General features: G+C 48.8%; 7 protein-coding genes across 7 annotated transcripts; 3 read left to right on the forward strand and 4 right to left on the reverse strand.

Moving 5' to 3' along the window:
* Positions 1–1804: 1804 nt before the first annotated feature.
* On the forward strand, positions 1805–6629 carry K444DRAFT_648510 (putative DNA topoisomerase 2; the record flags this gene model as incomplete). The annotated part of the gene is made up of 4 exons (XM_024885471.1): positions 1805–2161; positions 2213–4933; positions 4981–5247; positions 5298–6629. 4 exons carry the CDS (start codon positions 1805–1807, stop codon positions 6627–6629), a joined length of 4677 nt encoding a protein of 1558 aa, XP_024727618.1.
* A 1905-nt stretch (positions 6630–8534) lies between these two features.
* K444DRAFT_576405 (uncharacterized protein) lies at positions 8535–12199 on the forward strand. Its single transcript, XM_024877528.1, has 3 exons — positions 8535–9345; positions 9394–10010; positions 10059–12199. The coding sequence occupies exons 1-3, from the start codon at positions 8893–8895 to the stop codon at positions 12079–12081; spliced, it is 3093 nt and encodes a 1030-aa protein (XP_024727619.1). The 5' UTR covers positions 8535–8892; the 3' UTR covers positions 12082–12199.
* A 2009-nt stretch (positions 12200–14208) lies between these two features.
* Positions 14209–15566, reverse strand: K444DRAFT_275560 (uncharacterized protein). The gene is made up of 2 exons (XM_024871505.1): positions 15412–15566; positions 14209–15304 (listed from the first exon to the last, which is right to left on the reverse strand). Exon 2 carries the CDS (start codon positions 15165–15167, stop codon positions 14364–14366), a length of 804 nt encoding a protein of 267 aa, XP_024727620.1. The 5' UTR covers positions 15168–15304; positions 15412–15566; the 3' UTR covers positions 14209–14363.
* Positions 15567–15606: 40 nt separating this feature from the next.
* K444DRAFT_275562 (uncharacterized protein) lies at positions 15607–16888 on the reverse strand. Its single transcript, XM_024871506.1, has 3 exons — positions 16239–16888; positions 15783–16186; positions 15607–15731 (listed from the first exon to the last, which is right to left on the reverse strand). The coding sequence occupies exons 1-2, from the start codon at positions 16841–16843 to the stop codon at positions 15859–15861; spliced, it is 933 nt and encodes a 310-aa protein (XP_024727621.1). The 5' UTR covers positions 16844–16888; the 3' UTR covers positions 15607–15731; positions 15783–15858.
* Positions 16889–18152: 1264 nt separating this feature from the next.
* Positions 18153–20019, forward strand: K444DRAFT_648512 (uncharacterized protein; the record flags this gene model as incomplete). Its single annotated transcript, XM_024885472.1, has 10 exons — positions 18153–18230; positions 18267–18435; positions 18488–18633; positions 18894–19042; positions 19157–19220; positions 19267–19459; positions 19534–19580; positions 19648–19714; positions 19758–19873; positions 19987–20019. 10 exons carry the CDS (start codon positions 18153–18155, stop codon positions 20017–20019), a joined length of 1062 nt encoding a protein of 353 aa, XP_024727622.1.
* Positions 20020–20027: 8 nt separating this feature from the next.
* Positions 20028–21003, reverse strand: K444DRAFT_622083 (uncharacterized protein). The gene has a single exon (XM_024882025.1). The coding sequence runs from the start codon at positions 20609–20611 to the stop codon at positions 20141–20143; it is 471 nt and encodes a 156-aa protein (XP_024727623.1). The 5' UTR covers positions 20612–21003; the 3' UTR covers positions 20028–20140.
* Positions 21004–22044: 1041 nt separating this feature from the next.
* Positions 22045–23545, reverse strand: K444DRAFT_622085 (EF-hand). Its single transcript, XM_024882026.1, has 6 exons — positions 23462–23545; positions 23313–23399; positions 23135–23257; positions 22994–23079; positions 22653–22948; positions 22045–22553 (listed from the first exon to the last, which is right to left on the reverse strand). Exons 3-6 carry the CDS (start codon positions 23143–23145, stop codon positions 22374–22376), a joined length of 573 nt encoding a protein of 190 aa, XP_024727624.1. The 5' UTR covers positions 23146–23257; positions 23313–23399; positions 23462–23545; the 3' UTR covers positions 22045–22373.
* Between the last annotated feature and the right edge of the window lie 233 nt (positions 23546–23778).

The following is a 23778-nucleotide window of genomic DNA, read 5'->3' on the forward strand; positions in this document are numbered from 1 at the left end:
CAATCTCAGTATGTAGGACGTTTTCAAATAGGCAGTGCAGAGACATCGACTCCGGGCTGGTCCTGGCATTGTCTGACCTTGTGTCGAGAACAGATGAAAAGGTCGCACGGCAAGAAGAAATCAGAGAACTGAGCAAATAGGAAGATCAGAAACACAAAGATATTGAGATAGTTCTCGTCAAATGTGCTTCAGCAAGTATGCTCATTACAGTGCATGGGATTTGGTACTTCCCCTCGAGTCGTAGTCTGAAGAAGAGTCAGTGCGTACACCGTAATTCAGCCTAACCTGCAGCCGCCCGGATGCTCCATGCAGCGAATTCATGCTTTTTAGGCCAACCACGCTGTCGTCTATGCAAGTCAACAAACGAATCCAGGTGAAAGAGCAGATCAGTAGGGTGATTGGAAGGTAAATTCCGGAAACACAGCGCATGGGCCAAATAAAGGATGAAAGCCTCCTCAGAAGACTCGATTGCAAGCTCACGCAGGAGGTAGGGGTGCAATACGCTCATCTTGAATTATCGTGAGCAAATTCGGCATTCTTGTGTGCGACAATTCCAACTTTGGTCGCCGACCTGGGGTATAGTAGGGACTCCGGTACAAAGGAGAAAAGTGATTGGATTCGATAGGGTGGGCCGAGGAGGGTTACTCTTGCGAAAGAGTGCTCGATCTGCAGGTCTTTCTGAAAGTAGCAATACCGTGTGACAGACCCAAGAGGTTGTTTAAAATCCCGATGTCCCTCTGACAGCCGTTGAGGTTTCAGATCTCTTGAACGCGTGGAATACAAAGATTATTTTGGGATCTGTCTCCAGATTCCGGCGCTGTCTGAAGGTTCGGGAAGTGCGGGTGCGGATCAGTGCAGCACATCGGAAGGCTGGTGTATGGCCATTCTTCTCCTCCTCTCTCCTCTCTTCGTGCTGCAGGTGTTCCACGAGAATAGATTCCGCCGGGATGTAACGAGGGAGGCACTTTGGCCTCAGTCCTCGGCTTTCGGATGAGGTTGGGGATGCATATGTGGTGTAGAAGCCATGGTGTTGTGCTTCTGAAGAGTTCAAGGCTGTGCCTTGTTGCTTACTCATAAGTCAGGCCAATCATGTTTGAGCTTTCGCTAGCGGGCGTTGCAACGCGACTGCAAAACGACCCTGGTAAACAAACAACCTCCTGGCTCCTCTCGAGGACTTTAGGGTCGCACAGTCCTTAACCCACCACAACAAACCTCTACGATCGACAACAATCCTACTGTTACTTCCTACCATTGCCGTTCATTCATGTGCGATTGAGCATTACTGCTGGTAACACCGCCTGGTCGCGTTTCACTTCTCCTTCCCCTCACCCAAGAACGCGTCAGTCGCGAGCCAACACCATGGATCTCTCGATGGATGATGCCTCAGTCTTCGACGAGTTTGATGACTCTGACAATTTTGAGCCTGTGCCGATCGTGAGTCTTTCTGTTTCTATGCGATTCATCTAAAGGCTTCTTTACTCAATTGTTGCCTCAAATTGCATTGAGACTGACAGCTCTGCCATAGAAGGCCAAAGCAAAGCCAGGACCAAAGAAGGCTACCGCACCGAAAGCCCCAAAGGCCACTTCGAAGAAGCTGGTACAGACTACATTGAAGACCACCAAGCCCGCCACGAAGAAGCGTCCCAAGCCGGACAGCGATGAAGATGAACCCTCCGACATTGACATGGACTCCATGCAAGATGCATCCCTCCTTTCGAATACTCCACCGAGTTCCAAGAAGCAAAAGAAGGGTCCTGTGAAGAAGAGCGGTGGAAAGCCCTTGCAGGATATTGCCAACGAGAGCATGAATATGGATGGTGGGGCAGACATAAAGCCCATGAAAAAGAAGGATGCCACAGACCAGTATCAGAAACTCACCCAGCTTGAGCACATCATAAAACGTCCCGACACATACATTGGTTCAGTCGAGCGTGCAACAGAGATAATGTGGGTCTTCAACACAGAGACATCGCAGATGGAACTTCGAAAGGTGTCCTTCGTTCCTGGTCTCTATAAGATTTTTGATGAAATCCTTGTCAATGCTGCCGATAATAAGCAGCGCGATTCGAGTATGAAAGTCATCAAGGTTACTGTAGACCGTCAAAATGGACAAATTAGTGTCGAAAACGACGGAGCTGGTATCCCCATTGAAATCCACAAGGTAGATTTGTCCATCGTCATCAAAGGAAAGCTTTGCTAAAGTACTCCACAGAAAGAAAAGATATACATCCCCGAGATGATCTTTGGCCACCTCTTGACTGGATCCAACTACGATGATGATGAGGAAAAGACTACCGGTGGTCGAAATGGTTATGGTGCCAAGCTTTGCAACGTCTTCAGTACCGAATTCACACTAGAGACACAGGACTCCAACTCTGGCAAGAGATACAAGCAAACGTGGACCGAAAACATGAGCAAGATGGGAAAGGCCAAGATCACATCCAGCAAATCATCTGATTTCACCCGAGTAACCTTTACTCCTGACTATGCGCGATTCAAGATGGATGGTATCGACGACGACTTCGAAGCCCTGGTTAAGCGCCGAGTCTACGACATGGCAGGAACTGTCAAGGGCGTCAAGGTGTTCCTCAATGGCGTTCCGATCAAGTTGGACTTCAAGAAGTACATCGAAATGTACGCCAAGGCCATCGGCAAGGAACGCGGCGTCGAGGAAGGTGGAGAAGCAGCTGTCAACTCAGTTATTATTGAGGATTCAAAGGCACACGATATGAAGTGGGAGATTGGTTTTGCAGTCTCTGATGGATCTTTCCAGCAAGTGTCCTTCGTCAACTCCATTGCCACAACTTCTGGCGGGACACACGTCAACTACATTGCAGACCAGATTTGCGAAAAGCTCTTGGAAGTTGTGAAGAAGAAGAACAGCAAAGGTGCTGCCTTGAAAACCAGCCAAATTAAGAACCACATCTTCCTCTTCGTCAACTGCTTGATCATCAATCCGGCCTTCACTTCCCAGACCAAGGAGCAGCTGACCACCAAGCCAAAGGCGTTTGGCAGCAAATGTGTTCTGACAGAAGCTTTCTTGAAGAAGATTGGCCAGACCGACGCGGTCCAAAACATCTTGAATTTCCAGCAAGCCAAGGCTGACCAGCAGCTGGCGAAGAGTGACGGTAACAAGCGATCGCGAATGAACAACCCCAAGCTCGTCGATGCAAATCTTGCTGGTACTAAGCGTGGCCACGAATGTACCTTGATTCTGACTGAGGGTGATTCTGCCAAGGGTCTCGCTGTTGCAGGCCGAGCAATCTTGGATCCTGATCGCATCGGTGTTTTCCCTCTTCGAGGTAAATTACTCAATGTTCGAGATGCCAGTGTCGACCAGATCTCAAAGAATGCCGAAATTCAGAATATCAAGCAATTTCTGGGTCTGAAGCACAAGCAAGTCTATAAGGATACGACTGGACTTCGATATGGACATCTCATGATCATGGCTGATCAGGATCACGATGGCTCTCATATCAAGGGTCTTCTGATTAACTTCCTCCAAGTTCAATTCCCTAGCTTGCTCAAGCTTCCAGACTTCTTCCGAGAGTTTATTACTCCCATTGTCAAAGTCTGGAAGGGACCAAATCCGAAGAAGCCTATTAGCCCAAAATCCTTCTTTACTCTGCCCCAGTACGAGGAGTGGAAGGAGCGACACACCAATGACAAAGGCTGGAAACACAAGTACTTCAAGGGTTTGGGTACCAGTTTGCCTGAAGATGCTCAGATCTATTTTAGCAATTTGGATGACCATCTTCGTGAGTTCGAGACCATGAAGCCGGAAGAAGAGGAAATGATCGATCTGGCTTTCTCGAAGAAGAAGGCCGATGCACGCAAGCAATGGCTTGGAAACTTCCTTCCCGGAACCTATCTCGACCATTCCACCAAGACTCTCACCTATAACGACTTCGTCAACAAGGAATTGATCCTCTTTAGTATGGCCGACAATCTCCGTTCTATCCCGTCAGTCATTGATGGGTTCAAGCCTGGACAGCGGAAGGTTATGTATGCTTGTTTCAAGCGCAATCTCACCCGCGATATGAAGGTCGTCGAATTGGCTGGTTATGTCTCCGAAAATACAGCATATCACCACGGTGAAGCATCCATGCATATGACTATTATTGGCCTCGCACAAAACTTTGTGGGCTCGAATAACGTCAATTGTCTTGAACCTAGTGGATCTTTCGGTTCTAGACTTGCTGGAGGAACCGATGCTGCATCGCCTCGTTACATCTTCACTCGATTGTCCCCATTTGCTCGCCGGGTGTTCTCCTCCCACGATGAGCCCATCTATGAACACAATGTTGATGATGGCCGACTCATCGAACCAACAATGTACTGTCCGGTCATTCCCATGGTTCTCGTCAATGGGGCCGATGGTATCGGCACTGGCTGGAGTACTACCATTCCAAACTACCACCCTGTTGATATCGTCAACAATCTAAAGCGTCGCATGGGCCGATTGGATGGCGATTCGGAAGAGAAGCCATTCACGACTATGATTCCTTGGTTCCGAGGCTGGAAGGGAACTCCCGAAGAAGCCGGACCTAATCGATACTCCTTCAATGGTGTCATCAAGGAAGTCGGAAACAACGAAGTCGAAATCACTGAATTGCCAATCCGCATGTGGACTGATGATTTCAAAGCCAAATTGGAGGACATCATCAAGGGGGAGAAGGTCCCTTCATTCATCAAGGACTACAAAGAATACAACGACCACAAGAGTGTCCATTTTGTGATCCAGATGGATGAGAAGCATATGAAGGCTGCACTTACTGATGGTCTTTCTGAGAGATTTAAGCTCAACAAGACCGTTGCAACTTCTAACTTGGTTGCGTTTGACACTAGAGGCCAAATTCGGAAGTATGAGAAGGTCGAAGATATCTTGGAGGAGTACTACGTTTACCGCATGGCCATGTACACGAAGCGCAAGGTATGTCAAGTTTACACTTGGAAGCAACAATCACTGACCTCTGATAGGCATATTGGTTGGCCAAGATCAATACCGAATATCGCAAACTCAAGAATCAAGCTCGTTTCGTCATGGAAATCATCGAAAACAAGCTTGTCGTTTCGAAGAAGAAGAAGCCCGTTCTTGTTGCTGAGTTGCGAAAGCGTGACTATGAAGCCTTCCCGAAGGTCACTGGAGCCCAAAAGGCTGGCGAGACTGATGATGTCGTCGAGAACGAAGAGGAGGTGGCTGCCGACGAGGATTCAGGTGCTAGAGATTTTGATTATCTTCTCGGAGTGAGTGACATTCTACAATCAGGTCTGACACCATTGCTAACTCCCTACAGTTACCAATCTGGTCTCTCACTCAAGAGCGTGTTGACAAGCTAAAGAATCAAATGGTTAGCAAGAAGGAGGAGTATGATGCTTTGGAGAAGCTCAGTGAGAAGGATCTGTGGTGCCAAGATCTCGATGCCTTCGTTGCAGAATGGGAATTGCAACTGAAGGAGGAGGCAGACTACCAAAAGTCAATCCGCAACACGAATCGTCGGGCATCTCGCAAGATTGGAGCAGGAAAGAACGTTACTGGCCGAGGTCGTCCGAAGCAAGATGAGGAGTACAATCCCAAACCTGCCAAGTCGGGTCCGTCCAAGGTTGTCAAGGTCGAGCAGAAGCCACATCAACGATTCCTCAGCATGTTTGAGAACAAGCCGAAGCCTAAACCAAAGGCAAGCCCTATGGGATCCGATGGTGCTGAAGATGATGAAGTCTCGGGAATGTCTGATGGCGATTTCGACATGCTCAGAGCCGACAAAGGTAAACCTGCCGCTGAAATCAAGGAAGGCTCCAGAGCACCCAGCGAGCAACCTGCGAATGGCCGTGTCAAGCGTGCTGCTGCTGCGGCTCCCAAGAAGTGGATCATCGAAGATGATGAGTCCGAGAGTGAGGGCGGTGGAGAATTTGACGTCGGCGATATGGTCAAGGGTATCGGTGGAGCAGACCTCGTGGACACCAACGGCCAAAACGGACGTCTCTCCCTCTTTGCCATGTCGCGGCCAGGTAGCAGCCATGGTCGTGCAACCAGCGAGGCCTTGCCAAAGCTGAAGTCGAAGCCCAGCAAAAATTTCTTCAACTTGAGTGACGACGATGATGCCGCTGATGAGACAAACTACGAAATGCTTGCCAAGTCCTCTCCCAACAAGACAGCTGCCGCCAAGAATACCCTTGACAGCTACCTCTCCGACAGCGATGACTTGGCGGTGGTGCCAGTTACCAAGAAAGTCCCTGTGAAGGCTGCTGCGCCCGTCGCAAAATCAAAACCAGGACGACCGAAGAAGGCACCCGCTCCGAAGGCTGTCGAAGCTGCCCAAACCAAGCCGGCCACCCTTTCTCCTGCAGCCAAGGCGTATGCTGCCAAGCAAAATAAGATGAAGCTCCCCGCCAAGAGAAATGTCATTAGTGACGACGAAGATGAAGACGTCGGTATGGAGGAAGCTGACTCCCCGGCTCCCAAGCCAGCCGTAAAGGCCCGAGGCCGCCCTCCACGTGCTGCGGCAGTCTCCAAGCCGAAGAAGCCCATCTATATCGACTCGGATGATGATGAGATGGACATTGATGACAATGACGAATCTGCCCTGGTCGACGAGGCCAGCGAGGATGACTTTGATGATAGTGATTAAGGGGGCACATTGATTTTTTGGCCGGAGGATGGATAAACGAATTCGCGCGGGGTGCATGCTTTGCTATTCTGGGTTTTCTCAATCATTCATGGGTGATGGGGCATTTCTTTTTGGCTTCCTTCATCACGTCATGAGAAGGCAGTATTGATATGGTTGCGCAAGATCTGCCGGTAGCTTGGAGCTGGAGCCGGCGTGAGTTGACTCGGGTCCGAAGCTATCGCTAGGTTTTCTGGTTAAGGCTGACGGTCTTGCGTGGGGTGGCTGGGTATTTGGCAGTGTATGAGTACGTATTGCTTTGACGCACTTTTAAATACAAGCATGCAAACAATGGAGACGCATTTGATATGAACCTGAGTATGATGCTTGTGCTCGATCCGCATGCTCTCAACTCCAATCTAAGTCCTATCTCTGCTGGTACCTCAAGAACAAAGTTCTAAACTGCACTGAAGACAAGTGCCGGGGGGGTCGGAATGCAAAGCAAAAAGCTATTAGTTAAATACGCCAAATCAAGGATTTCACCAGGCAGGCCATTATTGTCTTCGGCCACGAACCCTAAACTTTATCTGGCCGACACTCCCCGTTATGCCCTTCTCAAAAGCTATTCTCCTACCAAGTCAAGTCAGAAGTCAAAATCTGCACAGAACAGAACTTCACATTAACAAATGCTCTTTATCCCTAAAGAAATCTTTTTCTTCTTGATGCGTTATCAGATATCCTGTGTTTCTCAACAGTGGAGTGTGCGCTTTTCGGCGAAAATGTCGATGGAGAAAGATGGATGTAGATGCCTTCTCGCCCCTGGGGCTATTGCCTCCTTGGTGTAAGGAAGCTTGAGCCCCTCTGCAGCCCAGTTGGCAGGTGATCGGGCACGGGTATTCTTATTATGTAGCTTCTCTCCTTCCCGTAACGGCCCTTGGCTAAAGCGCAATGTGATTCCCGTGGTGCAGGAGCGTGGAATCATGTGACCAGAAGTTGTGATCACTGATTCGATTTACTGAATCACATATCTGGTCCCAGGTGTAAATAACTAACTCCTTGCAAATAATTTTCTCGAGGCGGACAAAACTCGATGCGAAAAAATAGGGTGCTTCTCCCTTGAATAGTGGAGATGTTTATTGAGGCTGTTTGGCTGAGAACTTGTACCCAGTTTTTAGGAAGACTCTCAACACGAGATCAAAAACTTTTCAAAGCACTGCCGCATGCAAAAATTTCGTTGATTAATGGTGAGGGCATTGTGATTATCGTTGCTCTTCAATGGCAGGAAGGCAGGTGGTGGGATTGCATTGCTTAATATGGAGGCGGATAAATGCTTACGTTGCCGAGATAAGCGATGCATGCATACACCTCCGAGGGAAAGGGGTCTAGAGATTAGTTCAGAAGCAGTGGGCTTCAAAACTCGATAGACTGCCGAGTGAAAAGCTTTTTAGTGTTGTGATTAAATTTGAAAAGTTCAAGACAAGTTAGGGAATAATAGTGATTAGTTGTTCTGCAGTTCCACCACTCAGTCGTTAAGCACAGTAAAGCTAATTTCCAGACACGCTTCGCGACGAGACGATCACTCACCCCTGTCCCGCCCTCATGAGCCGCAAGAGAAACTGCAAACCCATTCAGTATTGAAGAAGCACTGAATAGCACCTCACAACACGACACCGATCAACAAAATCCACATATTTGTGGGGAAACTTAAAAAGGCATTTGCATGAGAAGATAGATTAACACACCGTCACTCCTGCAAAAGGGGCAAGCCGTGTTGTGTTCGCGTGCTAGCTGTCCAATCACGACCCCTGTTGTTCGAATTGGTGGATTGACCCCTGACCAGGGAGATTATCCCCAGCAATCCGCTTCCGAGTCCGCATCTCACCTCGCCAACCACCTCCACGCTCTTTTTGATTGTTCACTCCTTTGATCGCTGTCGATATCTTCGGCGGCTGCCGCTCCTTTGGCTCGATTGTACATACTGTCAGACTTTGTTGCTTTGGGTGGATGCGAGGTGCTGAGGTCAGTGAGAGCGGGTGAAACAAGGTCGTGCATGCACCACAACGAAGCAGTCCCGACAGCGGTATCTACAACCAGGACGAACGATTTGTGGGCCCGTTGAGCCTCTCTCCCGAACGGCGAGTTTAAGGTTTATGCTGAGCTGAGCTTGGAGTAAGGTGTTGACTGATTTTCATTGTTGAAAGGAAAGTAAGGGAGGAAGGAAGGGAGGCGCGAGTAAGGAGCATCCTTCCTACCCGCTCCCGCATTCCGATCTCTCGAATCCGTCACCATGGACACGGGTCCACAGCCGCAGATCGAGACCGAGGTAGAGACCGAGGTCGAAATTGAAGTTCATCGGGAACAGGAATCGGAATCGGCACAACAGATCCTGCAGCACGATTCGATGGTCACGGTCAGGCTTTCGGAGCCCCCGCCAGCATTGACGGTTGACACAAGTACGAATATTACACAGAGGGTGCGGAGGGGTACTATTGAGGGCAGAAGGACAGAAGATGTTGTGCGGGATGGGCAGACGCCGGACGAGGAGAGTCCTAGGATCATGATGATGGATCCGAATGGTGAGGTGTTGAGTCCCACCGGCAGCGAATCTGCGAGTGAGAGGAGCCCGGAGTCGAGGAGAGGAAGTGATAGTTCGGAAGCAAGTGTAGAAGGTGGAGGTGTCAATTGGGAGGAACTCGAGAAAACAGAGGAGAAGGAGCCGAGAGATGAGAGCTCTGATGATGTGAGTTTGCTTTGCCCCATTTTGCTCCGATATTCCTGACGGCCCCAGTCTACGGCATTGCTGCTTGCGAGACTCGAACAGGAAAATAATCTCCTAGCCACGAATCCGAAATCGGGAATTGCGAAGGTTCAAATCATCGAGAAGCAGAATAACAGGAGTGTGTCGAGACCGCCGTCGATACAACATTTGAAGAGATTGGTCAATGGGCCCACGCCCACAGCATTGCGGTACTCGATGATTCCGGCGCCGCCTATGACGGATCTGGAATTCTACGCTGCGCTTGTTCAAGATTATACGAGGACTGCTCAATGCTTGCCCACACTATTGTCGAAGAAGATCCGAAGTGGTGTGCCTCCACCTTTGCGAGGTGTGGTATGGCAGAGCATGTCTGGGGCGCGAGACCGGCTGCTAGAAGATCAATTCGATAGGCTGTGCGGGGAATCAAGTCCATATGAAGGCATCATCGGGAAGGATCTGGGAAGGAGCTTCCCAGGTGTTGAGATGTTTCGCGATCCGGAGGGAGATGGACAGCGAATGCTGGGGCGGGTGCTGAAATGCTTTAGTCTGTACGATCACAAGATTGGGTATTGTCAGGGCTTGGGTTTTCTTGTTGGCCCGCTGCTTATGCATATGGGTGACAAGCAGGCCTTCTGTGTTCTTGTCAGGTAGGCTACATGTACGAGGGTCCGACGAAAGCTGCTAATAATTTCCAGATTAATGGAGCATTACGATTTACGGAACTGCTTCCTGCCAGACCTCTCTGGTCTTCATGTACGAATATACCAATTCCGCCAACTGCTCAAGCTACATCTACCAACTCTTTCCGCCCACCTGGACGCCCTACAAATTGAGCCTGCATACGTTTCACAATGGTTCTTGTCATTCTTCGCAGTTACTTGTCCTCTGCCGATGCTGTTCCGGATATACGATGTCATATTTGCTGAGGGAGCTTCGGAAACTATAATGAGGGTGGCTCTGTCACTCATGCGGAAGAATGAGGAGAAGATCATGGCATGCACAGAGTTCGAAGATGTTATGCAATTACTGCTGTCGAGAGGCCTTTGGGATGTCTATCATTACAACGCCGACGAGTTCGTCAATGACTTTGTCAGTTTGACGGGAGTAGTCTCACATGAGAGCCTGCATGCACTGGCAGTCAGCTACAGCGAAGCAAAGGTTGCCGATGCCGTTACTCCATCGGAAAACATTGGATCTGCGGCAACGAGATTTCTGGGTCGGTTATGGGCCGGATCGAATTCTTCAACAAAATCAATGAATCTGAGTGTGAGCCCAGGTCTCACAGCACCCTCTCGGCCTGTCAGCTTTCTACGAAGATCTCCTTCGAAGAACAGCATTGCTTCGACATTTAACTCTATGGAAGGTGGTGGAACAGATAGCATGCTGAGCTCTTCCACAGATGCAACTAGCATGTCTCGGGACTCTTCAAACGCAGATGGGTCTTCAGTTCGCACTCCATCTGTCAGCTTCAACAGTGCGATTGCTGTCCCTTCGAAGACAAATAAGGACAAGAATCTGCATAGCCAGATTGAAGATCTGTTGACAGCTCTCAGCGAGATGCAACGGGACCATGCTATTCTTGTAACTCAGCTGCAAAAAGAACGTGAGGAGCGAGAAGAGGATAGAAATGCTGTGAGATTGTTGCTTGATGGACTAAGGAGGAAGACGAGTTCGGAAACTGTGAAGAGTTCTGGCAGTGATGGAACTGTGAAAGCTGCCTCTGGTGAAGCTGATGAGATTGTAGTCGTTGAGAAAGAGGTCGAGGCGGAACTAGCCTCCTCCGAAGAGGCTGACAGTCCCACCCCTGGAGCTCCGATCACAGCAGATGATCTGTCCCGACTGCTAGATGTGGTAGAAGACCGATTTCAAGCACCTTCACCCAATCGCCGATCATCAATGCTTCAGTCGAAATCCCAACTTCGAGAAGAACTGGCACGGTCGAAAGAACAACTTATCATCGAAGTGTCTAAATCACAAGACTTCAGCAGGCGGCTATCAGAACAGCGACAAGAGATCCAGAATCTCAAAGACCAAGTCAAAGAAGGGCATCTGCACATCAGAAACGCCCACGCCGAGAAACAGCGCCTGGAAAAGCAAATCCAAGACTCAAAGTTGCGAAGCGGCGCAGCAACAACGCCGGACGGAAGCAGAGACACCGAATCCGAATGGCCGGCCCGTACTTCCGCTCCCTCTGGTCTCCGCGAGCTCAAACTCGGCCGCGCAAACTCGAAGGAGAGATCAAAAGGACCTATGTTCGGCAAACGTACATCCAGTCTCGCTGCCATCAACGGCAGCTCCAGGGACAAAGAAAACGAGAATCCCGGCCCATATAGAAGCCGATCTTCCTCCCAAACTTCCTCTTCTGCGCTGTCGCCAACGAAACAGGTTCAAGATGCTGATACTGATACGTTGGTGCTGGAGTTAGTGCAAGCCAAGACTGCGGAAGCGGTTGCGAAGCAGGAGGCTGAGGAGGCGAAGGCTAAGCTTGAGAGCTTGAGGAAGCTGCTCGGCATGGGTGGCGAGAGTCAAGGTGCAAGTGGGGGGCATAGAGCGAGTCCAAGTCAGGCGAGTTTGAGCTCGGGGATGGGGTCTTACTTGACGAAGGGCACCAAGGCAACAGAGGCCCCTACGTCCGTGAGTGCTACAGCTGGGTTTTGGGGAAGTTGGGGAAAGAGAGCCACTGCGGGAGAGAAGGTACCTGCGGGGCATGGAGGCTAGGGAAGAATTGGAGAGGGTTTGGTTAGGAATAGGGCAGGAAGAGGAGGTAATTAAGAGGTCGATAGGGATATGAATTTTGAGAGCTTGAAGTAGAGAGAGAACGAAATACCCAGCGGAGATTGAATTGAAGATAGGTTACAGGAATATATTGAAGGGCTTTAAATATATCTTGAGATCGACTTGCGGTGAGACCTATTTCAGTGGGATTATGAGCACATCAATCCCCCCTGGGGTGGCTAGAAATTGGGGGAAGTTTCTCCATCCCTTATGCTCTAGTCGTTTTCCTTCCGTGCCTCTTTTATATGGCTGGCTCATTAAGTGAGGAATTTCACGTGAAGAAGGCGCAGGGAAGTTTTTCCTCCGAGCAGGTGTTGGATGAAAGGAAGGAGTGCTTCACCTGGCTCTCCATTCGCTCTCGCACCTCATTTCTCAGACAATTGAGCTTTTTCAGCATCGTTTTCATGTCACAATAAAGCCAGTGCCAAGCGGGCTCACGTAGAACGGTAGAACTTTCTTGTTTCATCGCAGAAAGACTTGACAATTCCCCAAGGCATCTTTCGCAGTACTCAAAGCGGGTCATGGTTGCTTCACGAAAGTGAGTAGAACAAGTTTGAAGGGGAAGCCAAGAGTTCAAACTGAAATTGGAGAGCTAACTCTACGTGGTCTCGCTTCCTTTTCATATACACTGCTGCTACAAGGGGCGGGCTTCGGCATTGACAGAGGCTTGCGTCAACAATTCTCTTACACCACGGCCTGGATTGTCCTGCAAGCTATCAGATGACTCAGACACGCTACATTACTCACAAAAGACAAAGCCACAGAATTGAGTCCTTCGGTCTTCGCATTTAAAGAAATGACTGAGGTTGTTTTTCAAGTGTCTCCTCCAAATTACAAACCTGCTGGAAGATGAAAGTTCCTGAGTCGAACTTTTGAGTGGCAAACTACCAAGTCACTTTAAGCAGCTCCATGCTTTGGAGCAAGATGCAGACACTTTGCTTATTGATTGTTGATCCAAAAAAGAAACAAAGAAAAAAGGAGGTGGTAGGGCCAAAAACAAACTTCTGCCACGAAACACAGGGTCGGAAGTGAAACGAAGGGCAGTTTGTTGGAATCACAGTCATTTGCTTCTTCCTGCGTGATTGCTAGGCATACTGTTGAGATTCGAGATCTGAAATAGGTTTGCTTCTCGCCCGCTCTCCCCGTCTTCATGTGATTTGTTTGCTCATAGTTGAATCGTGCAGGCAGGGATGGAAGCACCTTTTTTATTTTTTTATGAAATTCACCGAGGTTCAGTAGTGAATCGAGAGAAGAGATTAGTATAAGATTCTGTCGATTTTTCTAGTGAAAAGTAAAGATCAAATTGTTAGTTTATACATAAATATATGTATTGGAACCACAAAATTTTCATGAAATGAGATTTTTAGATCGTCCCTCCCCTTCCTTAGGTCATTTACCCAAGAAACTACATTCCACATTTCTATCACCTTCCCGCACCATGTCAAAACAATACAATTATTCAACCTGGTTTGAAGAATGCAGGGCATGATGCGAATTGTTCAAACCGTGCAAAGAAAGGCATACTCACAGTTCCTAGGCCACAAGCCGCTTCAAAGCCAAAAATCTGGGAATTCTTGGCTGGCAAGAAAAGCTCCGACAAGATACCAACAACGCTGGTGATTGGTTGTAAGAAGGCTACAGGCACAAGTCCCAATTAATAGAAGAAGTCCCGCAACCGGCCAACCGTCCATGGCTTTGCTGCAAAGAGGGTTTTCAGATCCTTATTTTTGGAAGACTGACTATCAGAGAACTAATGCCAAGAATCAACGTGGCACCACCTCTCATGTCCGACGAGGGAGAGGGGAGAGTAACCCCGACAGCAGCGTGGAGTCCATGGCCACTGGCGGACTGCCACCAACACCATGCCAGCGCCATCGAACAACATGGACTTCGATAAGCCAGCACAGATAGGTCTCGCCGAGAAGAGAATGAACACCAAGCTTGGTAACAAGCAGGAGAAAGAAGAGGGAGGAAAGCACAACCTCCACAAGAAAAGATGGGAAAGTAGATGTGGGAAAAAGAATGAGAAAAAGTCTACTCACGTTCTGTTGCACAGGGTATCTTGTCATCCAGGATATAGTGATGTGAAGAGACTTTTCTAAATTCGAAACAAAGTTACAAGTGTGCTAACAAATCTATGATTAAACAAAGTCCAAGGTATTCTTCTGCACGCTATTATACTCCGAGTCCGTATACGGATCGGATTCATGGATATGTTCAGAACGTTAATCACTAGGCTCCCTCATGTCAGTGTATGAGTCCCAAACCGTTTTGACCGTCGCAGCATTGCTCTTTCGAGGCTGGACTTCCCCATTCTTGACCCCTCGCAAAACCATAGGAGTAAACCCGATCGTCATCAGAAGACTGAATGAAAGACTGCCATCATCTCCTATCTCGAACGTCCCACTCTCATGCCGAAACTCAGATGTGTACCATTGCGGCTGATAGCCTGTCTCGCAATTCTTGACTCTCCACCGAAAGCCCATTTTGGGTGAACCTTTTGGAGGCGGTCCGACCCAGTCATCGTCGTCCAGCTTGCAGGCTTCTTCAAACTGCTTGGCACTCCACTGCCTCCCCCCGTCCTTTGGCATGCAGAAGCGCAAGCAGCCCTCTACCGCGGTACCGAATTTGAGGATTGCCCAATATTGTCTCTTGATTTTGGTGTGGCGTGGGTTGTTGGCAAGAAAGATAGACATCGTAATGGGTGTCGATTTCGGAAGCCCGATCAGTCTCATGAAGCTGCCTGCACGAGGCTCGTGAGCAGGAGTGAAAGTCCATTCCCCCGTGATATCCCAGGCCCATTCAGGCCGCTCCTGCACGACCGCTGCACCGGATGCAGTTACCGGTCTTGGCTTGTGCTTGATTTGGATGATTGACCCGGGCTGGTATGGTGTAGATGCCAGACCAACCTCCCAATTCGGGCTGAGCAACGCCTGCCATTCCCTCTCTAGAACAAAGCTAGGCCTAGGTGGGTCTAGTGGAGTAGCATGGGCGCCTTCAAAGGTAAGATGCTTCCCGTCAATTACCATGACGAACACAATTACAATGACCTTGATGCCGCTTCCAGGCTCGAGTGTTTCTTTCTTGAACGTAAATTGTCCTTGGGCACGAGTTTCTCCCCCTTTCAAGACTCCGCCTTCGAGGGCTCGCCATCGGGACTGCAGAACTTTCGAGTCAACATTGCTTCGAAAATAGGCCCACTACCTCAATTGAATGAGTCGCAGCTTACGAGCCATTGTGGATTGGAACGGTATATTAATCGGGCATACGTACCAACCAGTTTTTGAAGGTTGGGCTTGGGTTTGTCTCGCCGTCGAGCTTGCAGGCATCATCAAAATATTTTAGGGACAGTGATTTGTCAGGTTGAGAAGTGAGAGCTTTTTCAGGACACAGTCGCATGATGCCTTTGAGATTGCCAAAGTCGAAAGTTGCAAACAGTTGACCAGGAGCTTGGGTAAGATGGTGAATCTCGAAGCAATAATTGGAAGCGTCTACGGGATCGAGACGATTTGTACAATATAGTCGATACACGCCGGAAACAGACCAGTCTGTTGCCTTGGTCTTTGGAGAAGTATTTGGGGGCATCCTGGAACCTGGATAGGTAGTCAGCATAATCTATTCACGGCAGCTGAGGCCAGACAAACCGTTACTGAATGGGTGATACCTAAAATACTAAGTCAACACTGTTCTCCAAGAAGGGACGAGAGAAATGTTTTGGGGTTAGAAATACTCCGCCTTTCGCTTCCTATTTTCAGGAAACATCCGCATTCTCACGGGCCAGAAATTATTCTCTTTCGTCCTCTCAAACTCTAGCTTGAACTTGGCTTCTGGTCTCGGATCATGTAAAGCCTGCCATTCTTGCTCGAGAGAACCCGTCCTCTCCAACTCGGCCGAGTCTAAGTCCGCAGTCTTGATGGCCTTGAAACGAAATACCTCATCGTCGTAGAGTATATCGAAAGTGATCCTCATGTCTGGAAACCCTTTTGAGGGGGTGGTCTTCTGCGCAATAATTTCGAACAGGTGTCCAAGCTCTCCATCGATAACATACCTGGAGAGATCAGCAATTGGATCAGGATTGGTACAAAGAATGCATTACTTACTCTCCGCACTCTTTGCCTCTCCATCGCGATGAATATTCACAGCGGCCACGAGAAGGCCAGTCTTTAGATGGCAGACCACAGGCCTCGTCATACGCCTCGGCAGTCAAACGACTTCTCTCAAGGTCCAACTCAAGGTTTTTGCGCAACCGGATGATTCCCTCAAGCTTGTCGAACTTGAATGTGGCATATAATTTACGTTCCTCTCCACTGCAATCATAGAACACCCTGACCTCAAAGCCGCTAGTATCCACATGATGCCCAGCATCAGATCTGCAACTGATCAGGGTGTATTGCCCACTGACCATCCTCTCTTTCCATGGTCGAATGGGGTGCTTTTCTCGGAAGGCTCGATATTGATTGCCAGTGAAAAATGTAGGAGTGGGGGTTCGTTTTGGGCTCGGAGTGTTTTCGTAGGGGTCGCTGTCCTTGTCTAAGATATCTCGAGGTCGCTTTAGCCTATTGCCAGAAGTCTCCCGCTGTGGGGTCGTAGGGGCCTCAATTGAAGGGAGGACGTCGTTCTGCGTTGATTGGGTGGCAGATTCTGACTTTGCAGATGCAATTGGGGGGGCTTTGCCCTTTCCTTTAGCACGTTTCGGTCTGGGCATGGCTGTTAAGAATTCCAAGGTCTGTTGGTATTCGTCCGGAGAGCGTTTCGGGAGTTGGAAGACGCGTCGCGTTTTAGCGAAAAAAATAAACATCGACTAAACTGCGGCTTTCACAAGCGAGCCCCTGAGCCCCTATTTCGCTGGAACTGAGTCGTACTTTTCCCAGTCCCATCATTCTTCGGGGGTGCAAATGCTTGATAAAGTTGAACGGCAATGATGAAAAAATTATTCTGTGGCATTTAAATCTGAAGGGCGAAGCAGCTAAGACCATAGAGAAGTCAACAGCGGGTAGGTCAAATGATCCCTGAAACAGACGCAGTCTAGTTCTGGATTGAAGTGTTTCTCTAAGCCGAAACGAATTCAGTAGGTAGTATTTAGGAAACCCAGCCCCGCTGAATGCGAAGCTTTGTAACAAGAGGTGGTCTTTTGTGAGCGGTTCTCCTATGCAGTATCTGACCAAAATCCGCCCAAAGCTTCCGTCGAAGCTCTGTCTTATCTGAACCCCTAACTTCCAAGTCGAACTACTTGCAAAGTCATTCATAAGTAACAGTTAGATCACCTGGAAGTGAAGCAAGCCTTTTGAGTGGCATGTTAACATCATGAAATAGAAGTGCGGTTTGTGGGACTTACATCCCTCAACAAGCTCAGCGACCTACTGCTTGATCATGCACGCATTCGCCTGTTTGGCGGTCTGAATCTTGAGGGCTGTACAAGAGTCTTGAGAACTGTACGAAAGTCGCCAGCGCATCTGGCACCCAAAGCTTTCTGTAGAGCATCGCCCTTCCAGCCAAAAAGGTAACTGCCATGCCAGCCATAACCCAGACTGCCGGTATATCAGCACAAGTTACACAGTCTCTACGGGGTCCGAAGGGCTTATGGATTACCCGTGCTATACATAAAAGGATTTGAGCCATCTATTGGCTAGACACCTTGTTATTGAACTCTCTGGTTATCCCATATCACCTCGAACGTAACTCGAGGCAATCACCAAGTGGTGTGAGAGCTAGGGTACGGAGCAAATCCCACTGTTGGGCCTACGCAGGAGGCACCAGAGATTTCGAGTCTCGTAAAGAAGGTTAAAGAGTCATGTCGCCCCCAGGTTATACGTCCTTGTTTCGTCCTTTCCCCCCTGAAACCTGATAGACAGCATTTCATAGCCCGTCCATCCTTGAAACCTTCAAGATGGGACATCAAATCAAGAAGTGGATTGTAGCAAATTCGCTGCGGAAGCGTAAGCTGCCCATCGCTATCAACTGTGTCGCTGGCTTGTCAAAAAAAAAAAAAAAAATTCATCGGGTATGATCAAGGAATGATGAGTGGCGTCAACAATGCTATAAACTACATCGAGTTGATGAGATTTGGTCACGCCGAGGCCATCGATGGTTCTGTGAACACACCAGCCATAACATACAGTTTGTTGTAGGGCGGCATCCTGTCGGTTTATTTTTTGGTCACCCTCGTTTGGGCTCTTGCTGGAGGTTGGGTTGGCGAGAAGGCGGGACAAATAAAGACCATTGCTCTTGGTGCTACATGGGGTATTCTGGAAGCAAGTCTCCAGTGTTCAGCTCAGAATCATATTTGGATGATCTTTGGCAAGTGGTCACAGCGCACGGGAACCAGCACTCTTTGACTCTTCTTCCACAGCACGCTTGATCAATGGCTTCATATCTGGCATTCTGAATGCCATCGTTCCAGTCTGGGCAACCGAAAGCGTGCCACAAACTGGCCGTGACCAGTTCGTCGCCATTGAGTTCACTCTGAATATCTTTCGCGTTGTGGTGGCATACTTGGTTAGAAATTAGAATTGTGAGTTTATTTGTCTTCTCGAGGATGTCTTTGCTAACAATGTCCAACGTGTCTGTCATTCATCGATCAAGGCGCTTCACCAATCCGGTGGAGAATTCCTATCGTCTTCCAAATTATCCCGCTACTCGTACTATTCGTCTTTGTGTGGTGATTTCCAGAGCCTGCCAGATGGCTTGCGAAAGTTGGACAAGGTGACGAGGCATGATTCATCCTGGAAAGATTCCGGGGAATTGAAAGAGAAGAGAACGTATTGGCTGAGGCAGAATTCCAAGATATTCGTAGTGTTTCACAACTTAAGAAAGATGGAAACCGGACATCCTATTGGTCGACGTTCGCGGGGCGAAGTTCTGGAGACTTGGATACGGGACGAAGAGTGCAGCTTGTAATTTGGTTGTAAATCATGCAGGAATGGGTTAGCATTGCTGGAGTGACAATGTATAAGTTGCAGCCAAGTGTACCACAAACTCTACCGAGACCGATGAAAACAGATGCTTCTACGATCTTCAGTATTGCTAGATTCAATGCCGAGAAGTCACAGTGGGTTTCTGGACTAAACAACATATTCTACATGGTACTACAGCTCTTGCTCTTTGAATACATCATGCTAGCCCTCCCAGTTTTCCACCCTCATCTGTGTGTTCAACCTAGACCGCATTGGACGAAGATGGACGTTGTGCCGGGGTACCATCGGCCAAGGAATCGCCATATTCCTCGCTGGTGAAATGTCAAGACTGGCAATAAACAACTCCGACGCATTCAAAGCCTTACAATACGGAGCTGCTGCTGCTTTCATGGCCTTCATCTTCACATGTTCGGCGCCGCGTGGCTCACGGTGCCATAGCTGTACCCCTCTGAGATCCTCCCACTTGAGGTACGAGAAAAAGGGAGTGCTTGGGGTGTCGTGGGATGGAGCATTGGAAATGGGTGGTTCGTGAGTGTTCCAAACTCTCAATCAGATGCGAGGTGTTGATTTAGAACAGATACTTCTCTGCCCGTAGTGTAGCAAGATCAACGACAAGACACTCTACGTATTTGCCATCAATAACGAGATCACCCATCCTGATGGTGTGGGTGCTCTATGCGGAATCGAATCAACGCACGCTCGAAGAAATGGTTCTTTTATTCGCTGCAAAAACGCCTTGGGTATGGGATGCAGAGAGAAACTTTGTGAGGTTGAAGGAAGAACATCCGGAGATTGCGCATGCGGCCCACAAAGGACAGATGGTAAGGGATTTGGAGACTGGGAAGGTTGGTGAGAAGTCCTTGAGTGCCTCTTCGGTGGTTAAGGAGGGTGGCCTTGAGGCAGGCCCTTGAATCACTTTACCACGTTGCCACAGAACATTGTTGCTGAGATTAGGTCTGTAGCTTAAGCAAATACGTCCTTTTCAACCATCCAGAGGCACTTGGAACAATATATTCAAGTAGCCATAGGTAATACATTCCGTGCGTCAACTACTTTACAAATTCCTGCACCATCCTCCTGAAGATCCCTTAGGCACGCGGAGCATTCAATATCCTCTCTGCCTCTCTCTGCTCCTTATCGATCGCTTCATTCATCTTCTCGAATTGGGCCGATATGTCGTCATACTTGAAAGATGATGGGTCGTATAGCTTTGCCTTGTCCGTTCCCTTTGCCTTCTTCCCCTTGCTCTTGCGGCCCTTCTTCTTCACGGCAAAGGTGGCAGGCTCCTCTTCTCCGTCATCCAAAGCCTCATTCTCCGGCTCCTCCAAGGACTCCTTTCTAAGCACCCGCTCCCCTGAGACCTCTCGTTCCAGAATGGCGAGTTGTTGCGGGCGATAGCTGAGGATTGGGATCGAGACATCGCTGCGTTGATTGTCCCTCGTACCCCTAGTACAATCGGAGAGTTTATTGTTGGTGGGTGTTGTGGTACTATCGATGATCTGGGAGATCCAGTCGTTGATAGCTTGGTTTGCTTCTTCGCTCAGCTCGTAGCGGGTCATCTTGTAAGCTGTGAGGGAACTGTTAGTTTGCCACTTCACTGCAAGTGAGGCTCCCAAGCCAGTTCGTTGTACAGAGGGACGATGTGCAATGAATGGGAGTGGACTTACAGCGCTCTTGCGATGTTCGTTTGATGGAGGATTAAGAGATCGTGAAGAAGTTGTTTACAAATATGACACGAAGCGAACGCGGAGGCTCTTTCACCTAGCGTCGTTCATATCTGAATAACAGCCCGGCGGCGAGATTCCGAGAGCGGAATTTGAAGGTGAAGGTTATCGATAAGACACACAGTTGAAAGCAAGCCTAGTCTGCACAAATATTCTCATGGAGTGAGGCACCATGAAGGAATAGGGGGGGAACGGAGGATTCAGGGGTGAGGACAAAGGAATGCGGCGGTGTAGGATAATGAGTTAACAGGGAATCAAAGTGGCTCTTTAATATACCACGAGATTCGTCTCAATGGGTCTCAATGGCCTAGAGATAGAGTTTACTATGTTCCATATTTCGTAACAGTGGGTCAAACATAAGGGAGTTTATAATGCAGGCATAAGGAATTTGAAGATTCTCATAATACTCCTTAACACTTGGAGAAATCTAGAGTCAGGAGGGGCAAGCCTGTCCCGCCGAGGCGAGGTTCAAGGACATGCACGGCAGAATACGACGTTCTAAGGATTCAAGAATAGCCCCATGTGTTCGGGTGCGGATCCTGTTCTCGCCTAGAAATGTCCAACAGTCTGCCTTTTCCAACACAATTACTACCAAAGCAAGCTGTTTTCATGAAAGCATTGTATCAGAACTGTGGATCGTGGAAGGTGCCTCTCAGACAATTTACCTATCACACTGAGTAACTTTATATTCCATCACAGCCCTCTAAATTCCTTTCTCCTCTTCACTATGATCGTTTCCACTACTGAAGTATCGGCTCACCTAAACCTGAAGGCTTTGGAACACCCAAGCCCGCCCGAGCCATTAACTCGAACCCTTCTACACAAGATGCCTTGTTGGCAAGTTTTGGACGGAACAACACCTGCCTTTATCAGTGCAGGAAGTTCAGGATAGTGGAGTCATTTTGTTAGGCGGTCGAAGCAGGTACCGTAATGTAGAACAGGAGGAACTAACTCGAGCATTGGAAGGCTAGATAGATAGGAAAGGCAGAAATTTCAGCTTAGGATAGTAGAAAGCAAATAGGGCTTTGCACTCATAGTGCTTGATCCCAAATAGAACACAACTGTACTATAAAGCAAAAGCAGTCGGTAAATTTAGCCACTCTTGTGGGGTACATCGTTCATTTCAGGGCAGCCAAGGGAGATAATGAGACAGCAAGGATTTTAAGGGTCGATGGAAAAGTGTTTGGCAAAAAGGCAACGGAAGGTAAGCTAGACATTACGCAGTAATATCACTTGATAATCAAAATAGACAAAATGGCAAGATTAAAAGAAGATCGAAAGCAGGCAGTAGGTTCTTACGCTCTCGTGCATTGCATATTCTTCATTCCTCATCAGCACATCCCTCCCTAAAACGTATCTAACCCATCAACATATCTCGTTCATCCCTCCAATTCGCTTCTCATTGCTCCAAAAGCCATCCCTCCTGACATCAATCCGTCCGTCCACAATGCGGGGATACAACAACAAAAAGAGGAGAAACATCCAAAGCCTTTTGAGAGCCCGCCCCGTTTTTCAATCCGAGACTGCCTCCACGCCAAGTCTAACCTAGGAGTGGCGATGGCTAAATACTCAAGGTGGGGATCTAAGAAGAAGAAAATCAGACAAGGCCATCGTAAAGCGAGAGCGCAGATACGATGGTCTCATCGCGCTTGCTGCCCTCCTTGAACTCTTCCATGTCCAGACTGCCGTTCTCGTCCTTGTCCATCATGCGAAAGATCTTTTTGACGCGCTTCTCGGGCGTGTCCTCGTCAGCGGGGAGCTTGACCATTGAGCCGACCTGTCATCCAGATTAGTATGCCTTGCTGCCTGTTGGATTGTGGCCGGGGCCCATAGAGAGGTCACATGACCAGTGTTCCATCGGGGAAATCGGACATACCATCTTGTAAATGGCCTCAACGATAGCCAACATCTCATCATAGCTGATCTTTCCATCGCCATCGATATCGTAGAGCTGGAACGCCCAATCTAGCTTGTCCTCCATCTTGCCCCTACTCGTGACGCTGAGTGCAACGATGAACTCCTTGAAGTCGATCGAGCCGGACTTGTCGCTGTCGAAGACGTTGAAGACGTAGTCGGCGAAGGAGGACGGGTCTCCGAAGGGGAAGAATTGGCGGTATATCTTTTGGAACTCCTCTTTGGTGAGCATGCCCGTGGGACAGTCCTTCAGGAAACCTGGCCGAGTCAGCTTAGCAAATTGCGGGAGTAAATCACAAGTACCTTTGTACCATTGCTGTAACTCCTTCTTGTCGAAATGTGTGGATCGTTGAAGCTCATTGAGCTGCTCTTGCGAGAGTTTTGATTGTCTGGAAAGAGCCTTTTAGATTGTACCCAGCAGAACCCACAGCACCGGATGCTCACGACTTTCCCATCTTGACTTCTTATTCAACGCTTCCTCAGGGAGAAAAGGCTATCACCGCAATGCGCTCACCGTACGTCGTTGCGCAAATCAAGCGGAGGTTAGCCGATGAAGTCGTTCTTTGTCTGGAAGCGAGCTGTCAGCTACTGCTTTTAACATACAGGCCGCACTTGGACTGACAAATTGATTGACTCTTGCCACAGCCTCAGCAACGGAGCGGAAGATGTCGTCTTCCTGTGCGGCTTGCTCGGAAAGGCTGGCTTCAGTCTGAAAGTAAAACCATCAGCAACCAATACCTCGAACTCGAAGCAGCGCAATGATGCACTAACAGACGCCTATCCCCTTGAATTCTTGACCGCAGATACCAATCTCCACTCCTGTCCCTCCTGCACAGCTGCTTCCTTTGTCTATAAGCTCGGCGCAAAGTCTCGTATGGGAATCCAGGTACAAAGTTCCGCGCGTCGAACCGTTCTTGAATCCGTTCGCAAAGCCGGAAGAGAAAGAGATTTCCTCGATTCCCGTGGCCTGGCAGGCTGTCTCGTTAAGGGAATGAAGTTTTCGCTCGCGGTTGGGATTGATGGAAGTTGGGCTATGTCATGAGGTAGGTGGAGAGATGAGGCGATAGTTCGTGCTGGGCTGGGCTGGG

Source organism: Hyaloscypha bicolor (genome assembly GCF_002865645.1).
Source record: "Hyaloscypha bicolor E unplaced genomic scaffold K444scaffold_183, whole genome shotgun sequence".
Taxonomy (NCBI): Eukaryota; Fungi; Ascomycota; class Leotiomycetes; order Helotiales; family Hyaloscyphaceae; genus Hyaloscypha; species Hyaloscypha bicolor.

Bases quoted from the DNA above. Each gene is read 5' to 3' on its own strand.
- K444DRAFT_622085 (XM_024882026.1), bottom strand. The intron at 22,949-22,993 runs GTACTTGTGATT...TGACTCGGCCAG, and splicing joins GTTACAGCAATGGTACAAAG to GTTTCCTGAAGGACTGTCCC. The intron at 22,554-22,652 runs GTATGTCCGATT...TCTGGATGACAG, and splicing joins TTGAGGCCATTTACAAGATG to GTCGGCTCAATGGTCAAGCT.
- K444DRAFT_622083 (XM_024882025.1), bottom strand. From the start codon at position 20,611: ATGACCCGCTACGAGCTGAGCGAAGAAGCAAACCAAGCTATCAACGAC.
- K444DRAFT_275562 (XM_024871506.1), bottom strand. From the start codon at position 16,843: ATGCCCAGACCGAAACGTGCTAAAGGAAAGGGCAAAGCCCCCCCAATT. The intron at 16,187-16,238 runs GTAAGTAATGCA...TGATCTCTCCAG, and splicing joins AGAGGCAAAGAGTGCGGAGA to GTATGTTATCGATGGAGAGC.
- K444DRAFT_576405 (XM_024877528.1), top strand. From the start codon at position 8,893: ATGGACACGGGTCCACAGCCGCAGATCGAGACCGAGGTAGAGACCGAG. The intron at 9,346-9,393 runs GTGAGTTTGCTT...TGACGGCCCCAG, and splicing joins GAGATGAGAGCTCTGATGAT to TCTACGGCATTGCTGCTTGC. The intron at 10,011-10,058 runs GTAGGCTACATG...AATAATTTCCAG, and splicing joins GCCTTCTGTGTTCTTGTCAG to ATTAATGGAGCATTACGATT.
- K444DRAFT_275560 (XM_024871505.1), bottom strand. From the start codon at position 15,167: ATGGTAATTGACGGGAAGCATCTTACCTTTGAAGGCGCCCATGCTACT.